Consider the following 16,992-nt stretch of genomic DNA (forward strand, 5'->3'; position numbering starts at 1 on the left):
CTGGATCGTGTTATGAAAAACTAAATATGCTGACCAAGGCAGTAATATATTTTATTAAAAACATAAACTAAACGTAACGTTTCAACCTTCTAGCAAGGTCTTCTTCAGACTCTGTATCAAGTACAAAAGTAACAAGATACAAAAACAGGGCATTATATATACACAAATATTACTCCCTCCAGACTATTTAGAAAGTTGTTAGGAACTTTCTAGCAGGTGACTTTCACTTTCACCTAAAAGGCTAAAAACAATTACTTCCATATATATAATTGGATCGTGCTCTATATTCGGAATGGTATCCATGTTGAATTCTGGAAGTGACGATTAGAACCAACCTACACTCATGTGGCAAAGATGGCGGAGATTATTTTTACCTAATGGGAAGAAGCCGCGTTGAATTATTAATTAATGTGGGATTAAGTAGTGTGTGAAGGGTGCGAAATGTGTAATTTGTTCGCGAAGCAACTACAGGTGTGTTTCACCCACGTCACAAACTGTTGCATTTTGGCTTCAACCAGCCATGATGCAAGCTAGTTCTTATAATCATGCGGAATTCAAGCGTGCGGGAGAGAGATCTGAACGATGGTACATTGTGCAGTATTCGGTGTTTTAAACAGAAGCTTACGTTATTTCACGATATTTCCTTGAACACGACAAACAAAATTGGCAACAAATATTGTGGCTGTGCGCATCCTGACGTCACATGAAACCCACTATGTTTCGTATAAGAATACCCCTCCGAAATATCTTCAAAATGGTAGTCCTGTAGTACCAAATTATGCCTCGATAAATTAGCATTTTTGTCAACTTCTTTTATGTTGCAATATTCAAACAGCGAACATCTTTCTTCTTTACAGATGGAGCAGACAGGCACGTATTCAGGAATTCCTTTCGGGGGGGGGGGGGCTGAACATCATATTTTTAAGGGGTATAGATAGAACCTCACAATTGTATGTTTAAGGCCTGTGGTGGCGATTGAGTTCCAAAACGGGGAGGGGGGTGGTGCAAGAAAAGTTTACTTTCTCTTGGTAGACAAGGCCTAGGATTAATAGGTAAAAAATGGGGAGCAACTATCCCCTAAATGGTTGCCACTGTTTAAGGCTGCTATTTTAATCAAAACGTGAAATCGGAACGTTTTTTACCACTCGACTCCCCTGTTTCCATGCATTAACATTGTGTGCCAGAACCATCTGAGTGTGTGTGTTTGTCCATTTCTTCTCATCAGTCATCAACACATCTATGGTGTCTGAATGTTCTTACGAAGCAGTTATACATGCACGGGATGGACAATCCACTCGACAACGCGAGATTCAAACTGTGGGCTGCGAGGTGGACGCAGACAGTTCTCGAATATTTATCTGATTCGAGACTGAACACCACTACTGTGTCTTGTCCTCCCATGTTTGCAGCTCTTATAAAAGCCGAAACCCACCAAATTGTTCATATTCAGGCCTCTGAAAACCCTTCTGTTCCCAACAGATCTAATGTTTCGTCTTCCAATATGATCAAATGCTTACTTATTTATTTCTAGTGACGTGCCCAAGGGAGGATTGGTGGGGTCATAACCCCATTTGATCCAGTATTACTTAAAAAAGGAACGTCAAAGACAGGAAAAGATGGCAAAATGAGGACTGACTACCAAAATAGTATTCGTAACCCGTCTCCCTACCGATAATCCTGGGCACGCCATTCTTTATCTCGGACAAATTCTTTTTTAAATCAGCTCACCAGAGCTTTTATCATTTCGTATTCGAGACTTAGGAACAGTGCGTTCTTCCTGCAGCTTTGGATATTAATAGGGATGTGACGAAGCTGAAAATTTCCCGATGCCGATGTAGTCACCGATAATTATTGGAACCGATACCGATGCCGATATTTAACCGATTCCGATACATAAGATTATTAAACAGAATGGGATGTTATTTTCAGCATGACAAAAATAAATTTGCTATGTACATTTCTATTGCATATCATACACATACATTTTCTCAAGAGATGCGAATGCACATTTGCATCTACAATATGTTATGTGAACCTTTAAGAAGAACATGGATTCTCAATAGATTAAACATTAGTACACAAGCAGTTCTTTGAAATGCAAAATGAATTCCTGTTCTGCCAGATTTAACTTCAGAAACACGAGTTTTGGAAGCACTTCAGGAATTAACCTACTTCTTCTCTTATCGCAAATCTGTTCAGCAACACTGAACACTCAATCACTGAATACTGATGCAGCAGGTAAGCTCAAGTATTTTCTCAGCACTTGCTTCAGGTTTGAATACTCATTTTTGAATTTTCAATACAACAGGAGATTCTGGTTCAGCAATGTACTGTTTTATTTCCGATTTATAGTTAGGTTGATCCTCTGAATGAGTTTGCAATAATTTTATTACAAAAACTCTACAATAATGACGAATCATAACCAAATTTTCAATAAACTTTACAAAACTAGAATATAAAACTTATTAGAAGGTAAAAACTAGTATAATATTAATCTGTACAGGTTTAAATATCGGATTTTTGCCGATTCCGATACCGATCCCGATATGTCAATTTCGGCCGATTTTCATACATCTGTAATCGGCTTCGGCACATCCCTAGATATTATCCTTTAGGGTGCTTTTGCCTGCCTTCGCACCTAACCTTAACAAAGCCCTAATTTTCCATCCTTGTGACTTGGATCTTCAAGACTTAAGTAGATTTCAAACCGAAGGGATACGCGATACATGACGTACGCAATGAGCCAATCAACAAAAACGTTTCACACCGTAGCGACACAAAAGGCCTCACAAAGAAACGTTCGACTTGTGAATCCTCAGGCAACACAGTGTGAAATCTCCCTTAGCAGCCCACTGTCATCGTCACCTCGAAGCGGTAGCCCGTATTGACCACAGAAGAAAAATGTCTCCTCAACCGGTGGGAATGCCCCTCAGATTTCTTCTTTCTCGTTTATTTTCTGTGCTTCATAATATAACTGGTAACATCTTACAATATGACATACACAGAACATGTAATATGTAGCCATATACATTTTAGTGCAAACTCAGTCGAAGTCAATGGTGGCTCGGTGGCTCAGTTGGTAGAGCAATGGCACGATATGCCAGAGCCCTGATTTGGGTCCTGGTAGAGCCTGCAATTTCCGTTAAAATAACTACATATGCAACATCATCTTGCTTTCTCTTCTCGACATTCATAAAATTTTCGGCTGTTCCTTCATGGTAGTTAAGTATTTGTGTGTGTGCGAACCTAGTAGGCTTAAACAAAATTATTTATTTTATGCCATGAAATTCTCGGACTGCATACAAGAAATTTTGTTCGGGCACAACTAAATCATCACTGAAAACTTTGATTTTCAGTTGATCTGTGAAGCTTATTTCTGTTTTAATAAACCGCTGAAATATTCACTTTAGCGAGAGAGACCTTCGATCTCTTCGGCCCTCCACCTGAACTAGCTGCACTACACTGAGGCTCCGAAAGTTTCGCTGTCGTCAATGTCTTCAGCTTTGGACACGAACTTCGTTACTTTACGATATTCAGTCCTTTTCATTTTCGAATCACTATATCTTACAAAGCAAGCAATCGACACTCACAGATCACTAATCCACTGTATGAATTGCCATACTCTGAAAATTCTGAAGTCTCATTAACCGATTCTGTTGTACAGATCAACCGGTAAATTGAAGCCGCATATTTATATTCTCATTATATTCTGGAACGTTCCACAGATAAAACAATTCATAAATATTGCCAGTAGTTCGACTCCTTCTCTTATTCAAGAACGTTCCCTCTCGCGCTTTCCAGAGATTAAAAATTACAACGAATCGTCTTACTTGTGGCGCTACCTTTGTTGTGCAGCTTCCAAAAAGTTCGCTGCAACAACACCAGAAGCGCAAGAAAAGTTTACGTGCAATATTATCAAGAACAGGGTTATATAGAACATTCTCAGTCTTTATAATTACGAATCTCCTTAAATTATCGTCACATTATTCAAGAAGACAAAAATGTAATTTTATGCAGTGTAAACTGAAAAATTTCCTGAAGGGGCGGTTCGATCCCTCTGATCACCACCTTGGATACATGTAATTTTCATATCTAAGTAACCGAAATCAACGTGTAAAACTGTCGCCTACTTTATTATCTAATAATTTATATATTTCATCTGGTGTTCCACAAGGATCTATACTAGGTCCCTTATTGTTTACGATTTATATTGCAGACCTACCCTCAGTTGTCAAATACTGTAACGTACATTCATATGCTGATGACACTCAACTAACCAAATCATTCAATCCAACAGAAATTGCCATAAGTATTGAATACATAAGTAATGATTTGGGTGCTATAAAAACATGGTGTGATGCAAATGGTCTTAAAATTAATGCTAATAAGTCATGTTATACATTTATTGGAACTCGAAATGCTATTGGTTCGGTCGAGCACACTAATACAACAATTAAAATAAATGATGATGTCATACCTAGAGCTCAAGTAGTTAAAAGTCTTGGACTGATATTTGACCCCCTTTTATCATGGAATGAGCATATTAGCCGCCAAATCAATAAATCATTTGGAACACTTAGATTCTTGTTTAAATTTAACAAACTATTATCTTCAGAAATCAAGCAGCGATTAGTTGAAACACTTATATATCCATTTCTCGACTATTGTGACGTAGTGTACTCTGGTAGAATAAATAAAACTTTACAAGCAAAGATTCAAAAATGCCAAAATGCGTGCATGCGGTTCATATTTTGCATCCCGAGGCGTGAACATATTTTACCTTCCATAAATAATAAGAATATCCTCAATATGTACCGTAGGCGACTACTGCATACATATTGCCTTATACATAAAATTATTACATCTGGCAAGCCGTCGTATCTGGCAGACATGTTGATCCCTCGCACCAGTATTCACAGCCACCATACAAGAAATAATTTCAAAATTTAACCTTCCACTCTGCAACACACAGGCATATCAGTCGTCGTTTTCATATTTTGCTACAAAAATATGGAGTGCCCTACCTAAGACCATGTCGAGCATATCTAAAATAGAATCTTTCCGAAATGAAGTAAAGAATTTTCTTTTGGCAGAGCAGAGATTGTGTTCAAATACTATGATGTAACTTGTATGTTTATGTTATGTATTTTGTCTACATGTTTTTATTTTTATTTATTTTTCATTCATTTTATTTTATTTTTATGTAGTTGTCTTTTCACAATTTTTGTATAATTTTATTCATACATTTATTACAATTATTTTATCAATATATTTTGTAACTAAATCATACAGTTTATTGTACACTGTATTAATACTGTAATAACGTTTGTATAAGAAATGTAAATTTAAATGTAATCGATGACACGGGTTAGGTGGCAGAACAGCCTCAGGCTGAACCTCGCCCAAGCAAATAAAGAATTTGAATTTGAATTTGAATTTGAATGCTATTAACAATAATAAGGTTATAGGTTGCCTCTATAATTATTACTCTCAAACTATAATCATATTATTCAAGCACCAATGACCTAATTTTATCTAACATAATCTGAAAAAATTCCTGAAGGGGGCTCGAGCCCCCTGATCTCCATCTTGGATACGTGCTATTAACAATAACAAGTTTATAGAACATTCTCCGTCTTGCCTCGATAATTATTTTTCTCCTTAAATTATCGTCACATTATTCAAGAAGCCAATAGCCTAATTTTATCTAGTGTAAACTAAAAAAATTCCTGGGAAGTGGGGGCTCGAGCACCTGATCCCCACCTTGGGTACGCACTATTAACAATAACAGGGTTATAGAAGATTTCTTGTTTTGCCTCGATAATGATTTCTCTCCTTAAATAATTGTCACATTATGTAAGAAGCCAAAAACCTAATTTTATCTAGTGTAAACTGAAAAATTTCCTGGGGGAGGGAGCTTGATCCCCCTGATTCCCAACTTGGATACGTGCTATTATCAATAATAGGGTTACAGAACATTCTCCGTCTTTCCTCGGTAATTATTTCTCTCCTTAAATTATCCTCATTTTATTTTATTTCACACCACAAGGAACCAAATACCTCATTTTATCTAGTATAAACTGAAAACTTTCGGCGGGGGCTCGACCCCCCTAAGCCCCCCTGGATACGTGCCTGGCAGCAGAAATGATTTGTATACGGCTGATTATATTGTTTTGTATTGGGCATTCTTCTAAACTGTATACCCATTAAAGTAAAAGGAATATAATTTGAAAAATTCACCACCTGAAAAGTAACAGTGTTAAGAGTTCTCGTAAATCATTGCGTGGAAATCAAATTTGGTAATTTTCAATTCACACTAAAAAATGTTTTTATCATCTCAGTCAAGGAAGACTGCAGAAGTTATTTCGTACACTGAAGATAAGTTGCTAATAATTTATTTTGTTTTTAATCTCACTTTGACCATAGATAATCGGACCAAGATCTACAGTTTACAGTAGAATTCTAACCCTCGTGTGCCTCCACCTGGTATCGAACCCGGGACCCCTTGATTAGCACTACTACTACTACGTTACCATTACTAATTTGAAAATGAAAATAATATCATGTTTTAATCGGTGTGGTATTTGAAAGAATTTCATTGGGAAGAGGGAAATTTCAGTAAATTATTTCAAAGTAACGGGATATTATACAAATCAGTCGCGGCAATCAGGGTGTGTGGGGGCAGTTGCCCCCACTTTTTGCCACTTTTCCTCTAGCACTATTCTAAACCTTATCTACCAAGGGAAAGTAAACTGTCCTTGCTCCCCCCAATTTTGCACTTTGTCCCCTCCCCAGTTTTGGAGCCCATTCACCGCTACTGATACAAATTACATTGTCCCAACCCCCATGGTCAAATTTTGATGTAAAAGGGGAATTCTTCCTCGCCACCCTTCAATTTCAACCCTGGCTGTAGGGGAGACTCGTTCAAAATGTTGCAAAACTTTTCTTTTCTAAGTACGTTCTACACTATCGGAAAACAAGTTTATTTGTGTAAAAAAAAAATCATTATTGTAGGCAGAAAAACATTTCTCTAGAAAATATGCAATGTCTCCGTTTCAGACAACCATTTGGGTAAACTCATATGAAACAATGTAAATTCAAAGTCTAATGCAAAATGTTGTTACAAAAACTTTCTTGAAAGAACAGAAGTCAAGTTAACCATGAAAAATACAATAAAATTATGAGACTGGAAGAATTTTTGTCATTTTTGCTTTTCAATCAACTATTAACAAATCATATATTAAACTAAATTTAAACACTTAATAAAAAACATAACATCACATATTTATCTATGAATTAAAGCATAAGCCTAGAAAGTAAAATACAGGGTGTCTCAAAAGTAAATGCGCAAACTTACACAGGTGAAAGTACCCGATAATAGAAGCAAGAAAGTCTCAGTAAAATGGGTCTGAGAGAAGGTGTGCTCCGCTACTGCGAGAGACCAAACACCTAAAGCAGAGAAGGTGCTCTCTGCTAAGGCGAGAGTCCAAGCACCATAGAGAAGTTAAACTCCACCTTCTGGTGAAAGAGATAAAAGGCCCTTATAATATTTAGTTTTGGCTTAATCCCACCTAATAATGTGAAAGTATCTTGATTGTTTTTTTTTTAAGAAACCGGTTGAAGTAAGAAATGTGTTTTTCCGTTTCCCTACTTGTATATATGTATACAAGTAGGGAAGTAAGATTAATGAGTAAGCTTCTCAAGGTACTTATTAATGTTAACCCTGGGTAGTTTTGTTTTTAAAACGTGTATATATATATTATTATTTTGTTAAGGAAATAAACTGGAATATAAACTTTCATCACCTGTTGTTCTGTTGAGGTAAAAGTTATTGATCCCATTTCATCTGATATCTTTGGAGCAGCTCTTTTAACACCCGATCCCTGAGAACTATGGAGTCTCATCTCTCCACTGAAGAGACAGTTAGCATTATGGGTACATTTATGCACCTTACGAAATGTTGTCGTTCTCCGCAACGCGCTCGCCGAGCAAAGGTGCGTGTCTACATTGATGCCGGAGGACGTTGCATCTATCAAGCAGTATCTCAAAATCTAACTTAAAGCTGGAAGAATCCATGCTTTTCTTACCAAAATTGATTGTTCAAAGGTGGCTTGGTGAGATCAAGCACAGTATAGAAACAACTCAAAAAACTTCATAGAAAAAAGGTTTGGCGTCCAGTACTCGATTCAAACTGGCATATAGGCGGCAAGAAATAGCAGTATGGTGTTGGATTCCAGGTAGCAGCATTGAGAAACCGAACGTCCCCATTTGACCTGCCATCCCCATTTTGGACTATTCTCCCGTACTCATTATTGCAAATGAAGTGATTTCCGGTGATAATGTCAAGAATTTACGTTTTGCTTGCAGGGTTTGTTGGGTGATAGCCATTTCTCTGAGCGTTTTAGGATGTGGCTACATGATCAACACAATCTTCACTAAGTGGAACACTTCCCCCGTCATGGTAACATTTTCCGAAAAAGCAACCCCTGTATGGGAGATACCGTTTCCCGCCGTCACCATCTGCTCCGAGAACAAGATCCCACAAAGGACCTACTTCAATTTCACCAAAATTGAGGAGGATCATAGACATGGCAGAAACATGTCTGAACAAACGTGAGTATTAAGCACATGGTTCAAATTCATGGAATGCCCAGGGTTTGGTGGATGTTAATAATTTTGTTTGACCAAGATTTCCTTTTAAAAACTAGATACATGAAAAAATATATAACATTGGCTAGTAAAAAGAAGCGATAATCCCACATTGAGAGCAAAGTCCACTTGATGAATTTTCTGGCTCCACTGAGAGAATGTAATTTTTAGGAAATAACATGCATGAATTATTTTCTTCAACTCTTAAAACCAAAATAAAGTTCAAACTTCAGCATTTTAATTAATGAAATCTCATATTTATGGTTACATTTCCTTCTAGGTTATGAAAAATCTAAACCTTGAATCTTGACTAAATCTTTGCACATTTAAAGTTTTATTTTGTATTATATAATTCTCTTTGTTCTATGGCTATTAGTTTATTTAGTAACTATGAGGTTATGAAGAAAACAATGCCATTTCACGAAAATACCTATCATTATTTTTTATCAAGTTCGGAGCAAAAGATCCGGCAACGTGGCGTAATGGTTAGCAGATGCCAGGGGTCCCAGGTTTGAATCCTGGCCTGGGCATGGATGTTTGTGAGTGTCTATTCATCAATTTCATCATATCATCACTCATCCCCATCTTCGCAAATTAGCCAAAAATGGAACAAAAGTGAAGTAAAAATGAAGCAAATAAAAAAAAATCGTAGCAAAAGAGCAACGTAAGGATATTTACTACACTATGTATGTGGCATGGGAAAGAATTTATTTCACTTCGTTTTGCACTGGTCAGTTAAAATAGTTCAAGTAAGCTGAAATTAAATACTGCAGATTGCTCTAATCTATGCAAACGGAAATTGTTACTTTCTTTTATTAACCGTTTTCTCATTAGCAGTAGCCCAACGATTTAATGAGTATTTCAGTTGCTTTCTGTATGCTATCTGTCTAATATTCTATTCTATGGCAACAAAATCCACATGTCCATTTTATGTCTAATTCATGCAAATCACATGTAACACTGATGTCAATAACATATATATTGTTAGATATGTTTTGGACATAATATTCAAGAAACATTCTTTCTCTGAGTTTCCTGTGGATATCTCCTTGATGCCCAAGTAACCACAACTGTTGAGCAAACTGCAGTTTTGAGTAGGAAAGGTTGGGTTTACGTTGGTTGGCAAATTCAAGTTGGTCTTACGTTGGGTCAAGATTTGTTAAGAACACTTGCCTAACCATGGAAAAGTGAGTCAAAATAAGTTCGAAAAAACTACTTTCTCCTCTTAAGACAACATTGAAGAGTATGCTGTAAATTCTAGAATGTAAAATGAGTGACATGTAACAGTGTTTCTATTTTAATATTTCAGTCACAGCACATACTAATATTTAGTTAATAAAAGTAGAAGCTATTTTTGCCTTGTAGTCACTCAGGAGTCCTTTGTCAGCCGCCATGGATGAAATATATTTCTGTGCAAGGAATTGCTTATGGTTTGTCTGTTTAGCTGTAGCACAGAAAGAACATTCTTACAGGTATTCTTGTGAAGGTGGTTGAAGATCCATGTATGTAAAATAAACAATGTTATGTGCAGACTAAATTCCATGAAAGGTAGAGAACTAAGTAAACTCTAGAAAGTATTTTGTACTACCACCTGAAGGTACCTTGAAAATAATGATTCCATACGAATGAGAAACTGTTGTTTATTTTTTTAGTTTACACAAATAATTTGTACTGCAGTTTATACCTATTTGGCCTCAGAATAAATTGTAGATATCAGAAAACAAACCTGTCTATACTTTAGTTTTCAGTTCATTGGCCGAACATAAAAACCACATGTTGGGCCAACATTGGAACCATGGCCAAAATTAACATTGTTCAATTCATTACGGTTGGCCCAACATTGGGTCAACCACTTTTGGCTGTCTAAGGAATATCTTGGATATCTATTGGAAGCCAGAACATCAGCACAAATATCCAGTAGATGTTCTTGGATATTTGTGTGCTGTGATGCATAGTTTTTAGCATGTCTTTTTTTTCCTAAATGTTTGGTATTTAGCCTTCAATAGAGGAATCCTAGATAAATAACATCCCTTTTTCTTTCTCTACAACATAAAATGACATCAGAATCTATATTAATCTGTAATAAGTTACACACTAAATTAACTTACAGAACCTACTTCTTGTTATATTTATATCTTTTTTCAGATTAAGGCACCTTGCTTTTGCATCATTGGTCTGTGGAAAGAAAATTAGAAGATTTAAGAAGAATATTGTTGTTGGAGATGATTTTTATGGATTTGTGCAAGAGGTTAATGCTAAATATATTTGCAATATAGTTTTTATGAAATGACTCTATGCATGAAATTAGAAACATATGACCTGAATAATTTATTTACAAAAAAAATCCTTATTTCTTTAGTGCCCTACCAAGAAAATATAACATTTTTGGACATAATTTATTTTACAGAGCAGAAGTAGCTATTGTAATTGAAATGTGCATAGGTAAATTTTCATCTGATTAAATGTGTGACTTGCTTGACGATTGGTTCAGATTTGATTTCCTGCTAGAAATTTCTACTGCTTACACTAGATAAAATCTACAGTTTTCTGCTCTGTTCCTGAAAATCTAATGAAACCCAATGATTTTCTACAGAACACCATTAATAGTCCTAATGTATAGTTACAGGACATGTACAGTATAAGTATAAATATATATCTTTCGTATTGTATTTGCTATGGTATGGAATATGTTTAACTTAACAATATGACTGTAAACATAACTTTTTGTCCCTCCTCATTAATGTTTTCAATATCTATTTGAAAATCTGAACACAGTAGTTTCAAGATACCTATTAGCAGCTCCCATGGCAGAGTGGTTAGCACATCTTGCTACAATGCCAGGGGTTCTGGGTTCGAATCCCAGTCTGGGCATGGATGTTTATGAGTGTTCATTCATCAATTTCATCATATCATCACTCATCCTCATCTTCGCAAATTAGCCAAAAGCAGCACAAAAAAGCTAAATAAAATAAAGCACATCAATCAATCAATCAATCAAGACACCTATTTATTTACTGAAAACAGTTGGCAGAATTTTCAGCAGGGTGCTTTGAAATAAATGTTCAATTAAAGAGAGAGATGAGAGAAAGGTAGGGAAAAGTTTATTTTATGTAAGATAAGAATATGTTTGAGTTAGTGCCATTGAAAGAATTTAGACATTTTTCTGTTTTTTTCTGCAAATTTAATCATAATCAATTATATTTCTCCAAAAGTTTGAATGTTTTTATAAAAAGTTAAAAAAGTTATTAGGTATTAGTTAATATTGAAGAAAAATTTGTCATGAAAAGTAGAATTTTATTAGAATGGAGAATAGATTTACAAAATAATTTTAATTATGTAAGTCAATAATTACGTATTAATAGTTTTAAGTGTTCTTACATTAAACATTTTGAAGAATATTTATGGAACAGTAATTTCACTTTTCAGAACTCCAATACTGTTCCAATTTTTCATGTCATGTGGAAGGATGATGTTTTCGACTCTTCAAGAAATATCTTCACAGAAGAAGGCATGTGTGAAACATTAAATTTGTTATCACCCTATGATATGTTCACTGATGATGCGTGAGTATTGTTCATCCTTCTTTATATATTACATGTATCAAAGAAACATGTATGCCCCAACCAGGACCCGAACCTTTGATCCTTGCTATGCTTGGTGTGTGTGGAAATGAATTTGATCTCCATGAGAGGCAGATTTTTATGCTCTACCAATTTTGAACAATTAGGAAGCTTCTTGATAAGAAATCCAGAAATTGACTGAAAAGTAGAAATAATGAGAAACAGAATGAAATTAAGTATATCCTGACAATATATACCCACAGAACACAAATCGACGAGGGATATTCATAGGATATCCACAATGTCCAGATTAGGCCTTTGGATATTTTGGATATCCATTTGATTGATGTGTATTATATATACAATTTTGAATATCCATGGGAAGTCAAGGAAGTCATTAGGTGTTCATTTAATGGATGCTAAGTTAAGAGAGTTAACCAAAATTCAAATGGGGTGGAACTCAGTGGAAGGGGGGAAGAGCGAAGTTTTGCCCTAATCGCTGTGCTCTGTCTCGGTAATCTCTGGAACAAGTGAAAGAAAGCAAGTGTCTGTAAAAGTAGTGACTCCAGAGGACTTGACTAATGAACATATGCGAGGAGACGGGATTGAATGGAAGGGGAAGAGCAACTGCAGTTATCAGCCTTTCCAGCAGCATGTACTGCTTCACTTTCGCTTTCTCCCCTGCTCTGCCTTTATGCAGAGTCTTGCTCCACAGATTCCTGGGACTGACTATAGTCTTTACTTAGGTTCAAATAATATGTTCATAGAAGTCTTTGTTGGCGGCAGGAGAAAAAAACAGTAAAGGGATGTAGGAATGCAGCATTTAAGAGAGTGCTGCAGTGGTAGTCTAAAGATCAAGGGGGAGGGGAGAAGGGGCTTCTATTATGTGCTACAGAACTATACTAGAAAACAGGTTAACTCTCTGGAAGAGCAACCTTTTGAGACAACCAAGACATGCCCAGTAGCTTTCACTGGGTGATGCATCGTCAGCTCAATAAGTCCCGTCACTGTTGTTTTCTGGTCTGCTACTGGCTTTCAAGTAGCTCCCCACCTGTCCTCACGATGCTGAATCAACACAGACATTTTGGAGCTTCCACTTGGGAGCTTGCAGCAAAGGTGAAAGCATCAAGCATTTGGCTAAGTGGGATCTTGCATGAGCAAATAAGCTTGGAGAACTCTGATTCTGCTTCAGTAGAATTCTAGCTGATGGGATATAAAAATGACTGATCTATTCTTTGCATTTTCCTCTCTACTTGTTAAGATATCCAAGTTTTCTTTTGATTGTTAAGGTAGAGTTGTTATCATTCACATTTCTAATGGTTAAATAAGAATATCTTCAAGATTTTTCTTTCTTTAACATCTCATCATAAATATCAATGCTTTTCTGCTTCAACGTTCAATTAGTAATGTCCCTTTTTTAGATATATAAAGTTAGTTGATCCCTTAGACAACTTTGATATACCTATATTCAATATTAGATGAAAATATTAAAGAAATGAAATGTAAAGGGTGTGGCATAAAAATGGCTTTTATAAATGCAATGAAACTAATACTACGTTTTATTTTTAAAAAGATACAAACACATGAACCACATCCTTACACATTGCCAATTGCAACATATGTACAGCCAAGTTTGTGCTTTGAAAATTACGTGCTACAGTGACCCCCATTTTGTCATTGACACCCGGACAATCTGCAACAGAAATCGTTCATGACATGTTCCAATATCTCAAACCTGTTGGTTTCTGCTTCAATACATTTCCCTTAGATTCAAAGTTCTTCACCTACATCCTGATGGAATAAGAGCATGTCTCCCGAAATTAAAATGTTTAAAAAAAGTCAATGTTCTCATCTCGCAGCAGCAGCAGTGCCACCATTTATATAAAATGCTCTCACAGCTACAGGATGTTGAGCTCTGCTGCAGTGATCCATCTCTCTAAATGGTGTACTGTACATTGGTGATGCAAATGACAATCAATAAGTGATGCCAACACCATTACAGAAATTCTCCCAACTGAAACAAAACAGAAAACAAACATTTTTATGCCACACCTTGTATGTAAAAATTTGTGATATATATGTAAAAAAAGATACCAGAATTCTCTGTGTAAAATTCTTTGTAGTGTGTGTGTATTTCTTGTATTTTGATACAAACATTTTTAAAATTTATTACACTTTCCCATTCTCTCTTAAAGTCACATTCCATGGGTTCATTGGTATGATATGCAGAGCTGGAAAAATTCCAGTGGCTGGAGTCCTGAAGGAGGCTACCCGTCATTACCTAGGATAGATGACGGATATCCAGTCAGAAGTTGGGGAGCAGGATCACATGCTGGACTAACCTTCTCCATGGACTTTTATCCTTATAACTTTGACCTAACGTGTGCTGGTGAAAAATATGGTTTTAAGGTAAATCAAATACAAATTCCTCTAACATATAAAATATTTATTACAGTGGTACTGCTTTCCTCTCAAGACACATTTGTGATCAAGTGTTCCCTCAAGAGAAGCTATCCTCAGGTACATTCTATATCAAAATTTGAAATTAACTATATTTAAAATTATACTGTAGTTATTCAAATTGAAGATGCCATCGAATGTAAGGTTAGGGTGACCACACATCTAATTTTGACCGGAACAGTCTCGTTTCAGAGTCGTGTCCCAGTCGTTCTGTCGATATTATTTAAAAAACACTATTTGCCCAGTTTTATTGATTGATTTGGTGTTTTAAGTCCACTTTATGCACAATAAGGCTAATCGGGACTGGACCTACAGTTTAAACCCCTATGTGTCTCCACCAAGGCTTGTCCCATTTTATAAAAGTTCTAGGAGTTAGCATGAAAATGAAATCTAAATTTGAGAGACATTTCATGTGTAAGAAATATGTTCCTGGAATTTTTAAACAAGTGTCATGGCTCTACTGTTTCAAGCACTTCATAACAATCAAAATGTTCAGTTGTCATCGAGAATGTTCGAGCAGACAGTTGAGCTGCTTTGTGTGTGTTGAGATCTTTGAAGAGCAATGAACAATAATGACAAAGGAAAGTAAATGTAGTTTCAAGAATTTTAATTCCTTCATCTTGACACAAACTGAAAAGACAAATCTCGCGTTGTGTGTCAGATATGTTGGAAGTTTTATGAACTGTTGGTGAGAATAAAGTTGTTTCCAAGAAGACTAATTCTTGAATACTACTGGCACTCCTCAACTTCTGGCTAACATCAAAAGTTGATCAAAAAATACCAGAACACTATGTAGGACTTATACCAAAATTATTGTAATAAATACCTTTTGACAACAGGAGATCATATTTCAAATTATTCTTTATGATGTATTTATGGGATCCATACTTTAATAACGATAATTTTATATTTTGCCCTAATCTATTTCTTAGAAAGCAGGGGGTGAGGGTGGTAAACTGACCTTCTTGGGATGTTCCATTTCTGGGTCAAAATATTATGGTCACCGTATGTAAGTTGCATCTTAAATATTGCTTCAGCTCTTGAGGGGAAAAAAGTATTTCTACTTTAATGTGCGCTTGTAATACTTGTACATTATTAGAACAATACTGTATAGTATTACATGTAAATTTCATTGTAATTATCCAAAATTGGTAGAAAAGTGATAGAAAATTACAAAAGTAAGAACTCAAATCAAATGTTACATGTACGAGGTGTATTTTTTAAGTAAGTACCATTTTGATATGTGTAGTGTTTAGTCGTGCTAGCCGGAGCAAGAGATAAGCGAGGTATATCGGTGAGGCTCGGAGGACGTACTGCCCCAGGCACTGGCATAGTGCAGCTTTGTTTGCCTAGGTGGCAGCACCTTACACAACATCCCCCTTCTTTATTGAAGCTAGGTTTGTTTACATATTCTACATAAATCTTACCTCCTATTACAAAACAGTTTAAACAAAGTTTTTGTTTCTTAACTCAAATTGAAGAACAGTAATGTTTTAACCAAAGCATAAAAATTACACATTTAACAACTTTATCCATAACCACCATACCTATTAACAAAAACACAAATAATATCTTAACCTACGTAATCCTTCATCCATCCTGGAGGGTTTCTTTCCCTTCGAGGATGCATATACACCAAACTTTCAGCTTCTTCTAACTTATTTTCTTTATTATTATCTCGACCTGGTGTAGTTGGAGTTACTCTGGGCTGAGCCCTTTCAGGAAATGTAATATCATCCCTGTTCATTACCTGAGGAGCAGGGATGAGGAGCCATCTGTTTCGACGATAAGTACCTGTATTCGTTTGTATTAAGTATGATCTAGGATATTTCAATTTAGTTTTAACTGTACCATATTGTTTTAAATCCTTTACCCAGATCCTTTCACCTACCCTTAGGTCTATTAAATGTCTAACTCTGTGCCTTTTGTTGTAATTGTTAGCTTGTTTGTTCTTTAAATTCTTATTCCTGTACAAAATTTGGCTACGATTCAACACTTTAGGTAGTAATTTTACAGGTAACATCGGTAAATCTGATCTTAATTTCCTGTTCAGAAATAATTCTGCAGGAGAATAACCATTCGCTAATGGAGTATTTCTATAGGCAAGCAAACCTTTATATATGTCATCATTCTTCATTAACAAATGTTTAGCAATTTTAACAGTAGCTTCTACCTGTCCTTGAGACTGACACTGATATGGCGAACCTGTCTGATGAATAAAGTTATACTCCTTAGCAAAACAGCTAAATTTGTACTGAAACTGCGGTCCATTATCAGATCTAATTACATTACAAACACCATATCTAGCAAACATTTGCTTCAT

At 35.8% G+C, this 16,992-nt stretch overlaps 1 protein-coding gene across 1 annotated transcript in view; it reads left to right on the top strand.

Annotated features, from left to right (window-relative positions):
- The window catches only part of LOC146004845 (pickpocket protein 28-like), an 80,493-nt gene that overhangs the window by 28,019 nt on the left and 35,482 nt on the right, over positions 1 to 16,992 (top strand). The window contains exons 2-3 of the mRNA XM_083143869.1: positions 8,368 to 8,613; positions 14,405 to 14,618. Of these exons, the coding sequence (XP_082999995.1) occupies positions 8,368 to 8,613; positions 14,405 to 14,618 (460 nt within the window). The remainder of the gene's footprint in view (positions 1 to 8,367; positions 8,614 to 14,404; positions 14,619 to 16,992) is intronic.

This window comes from Lepisma saccharinum, chromosome 22, assembly GCF_977018435.1.
Source record: "Lepisma saccharinum chromosome 22, izLepSacc3.1, whole genome shotgun sequence".
Lineage (NCBI taxonomy): Eukaryota > Metazoa > Arthropoda > Insecta > Zygentoma > Lepismatidae > Lepisma > Lepisma saccharinum.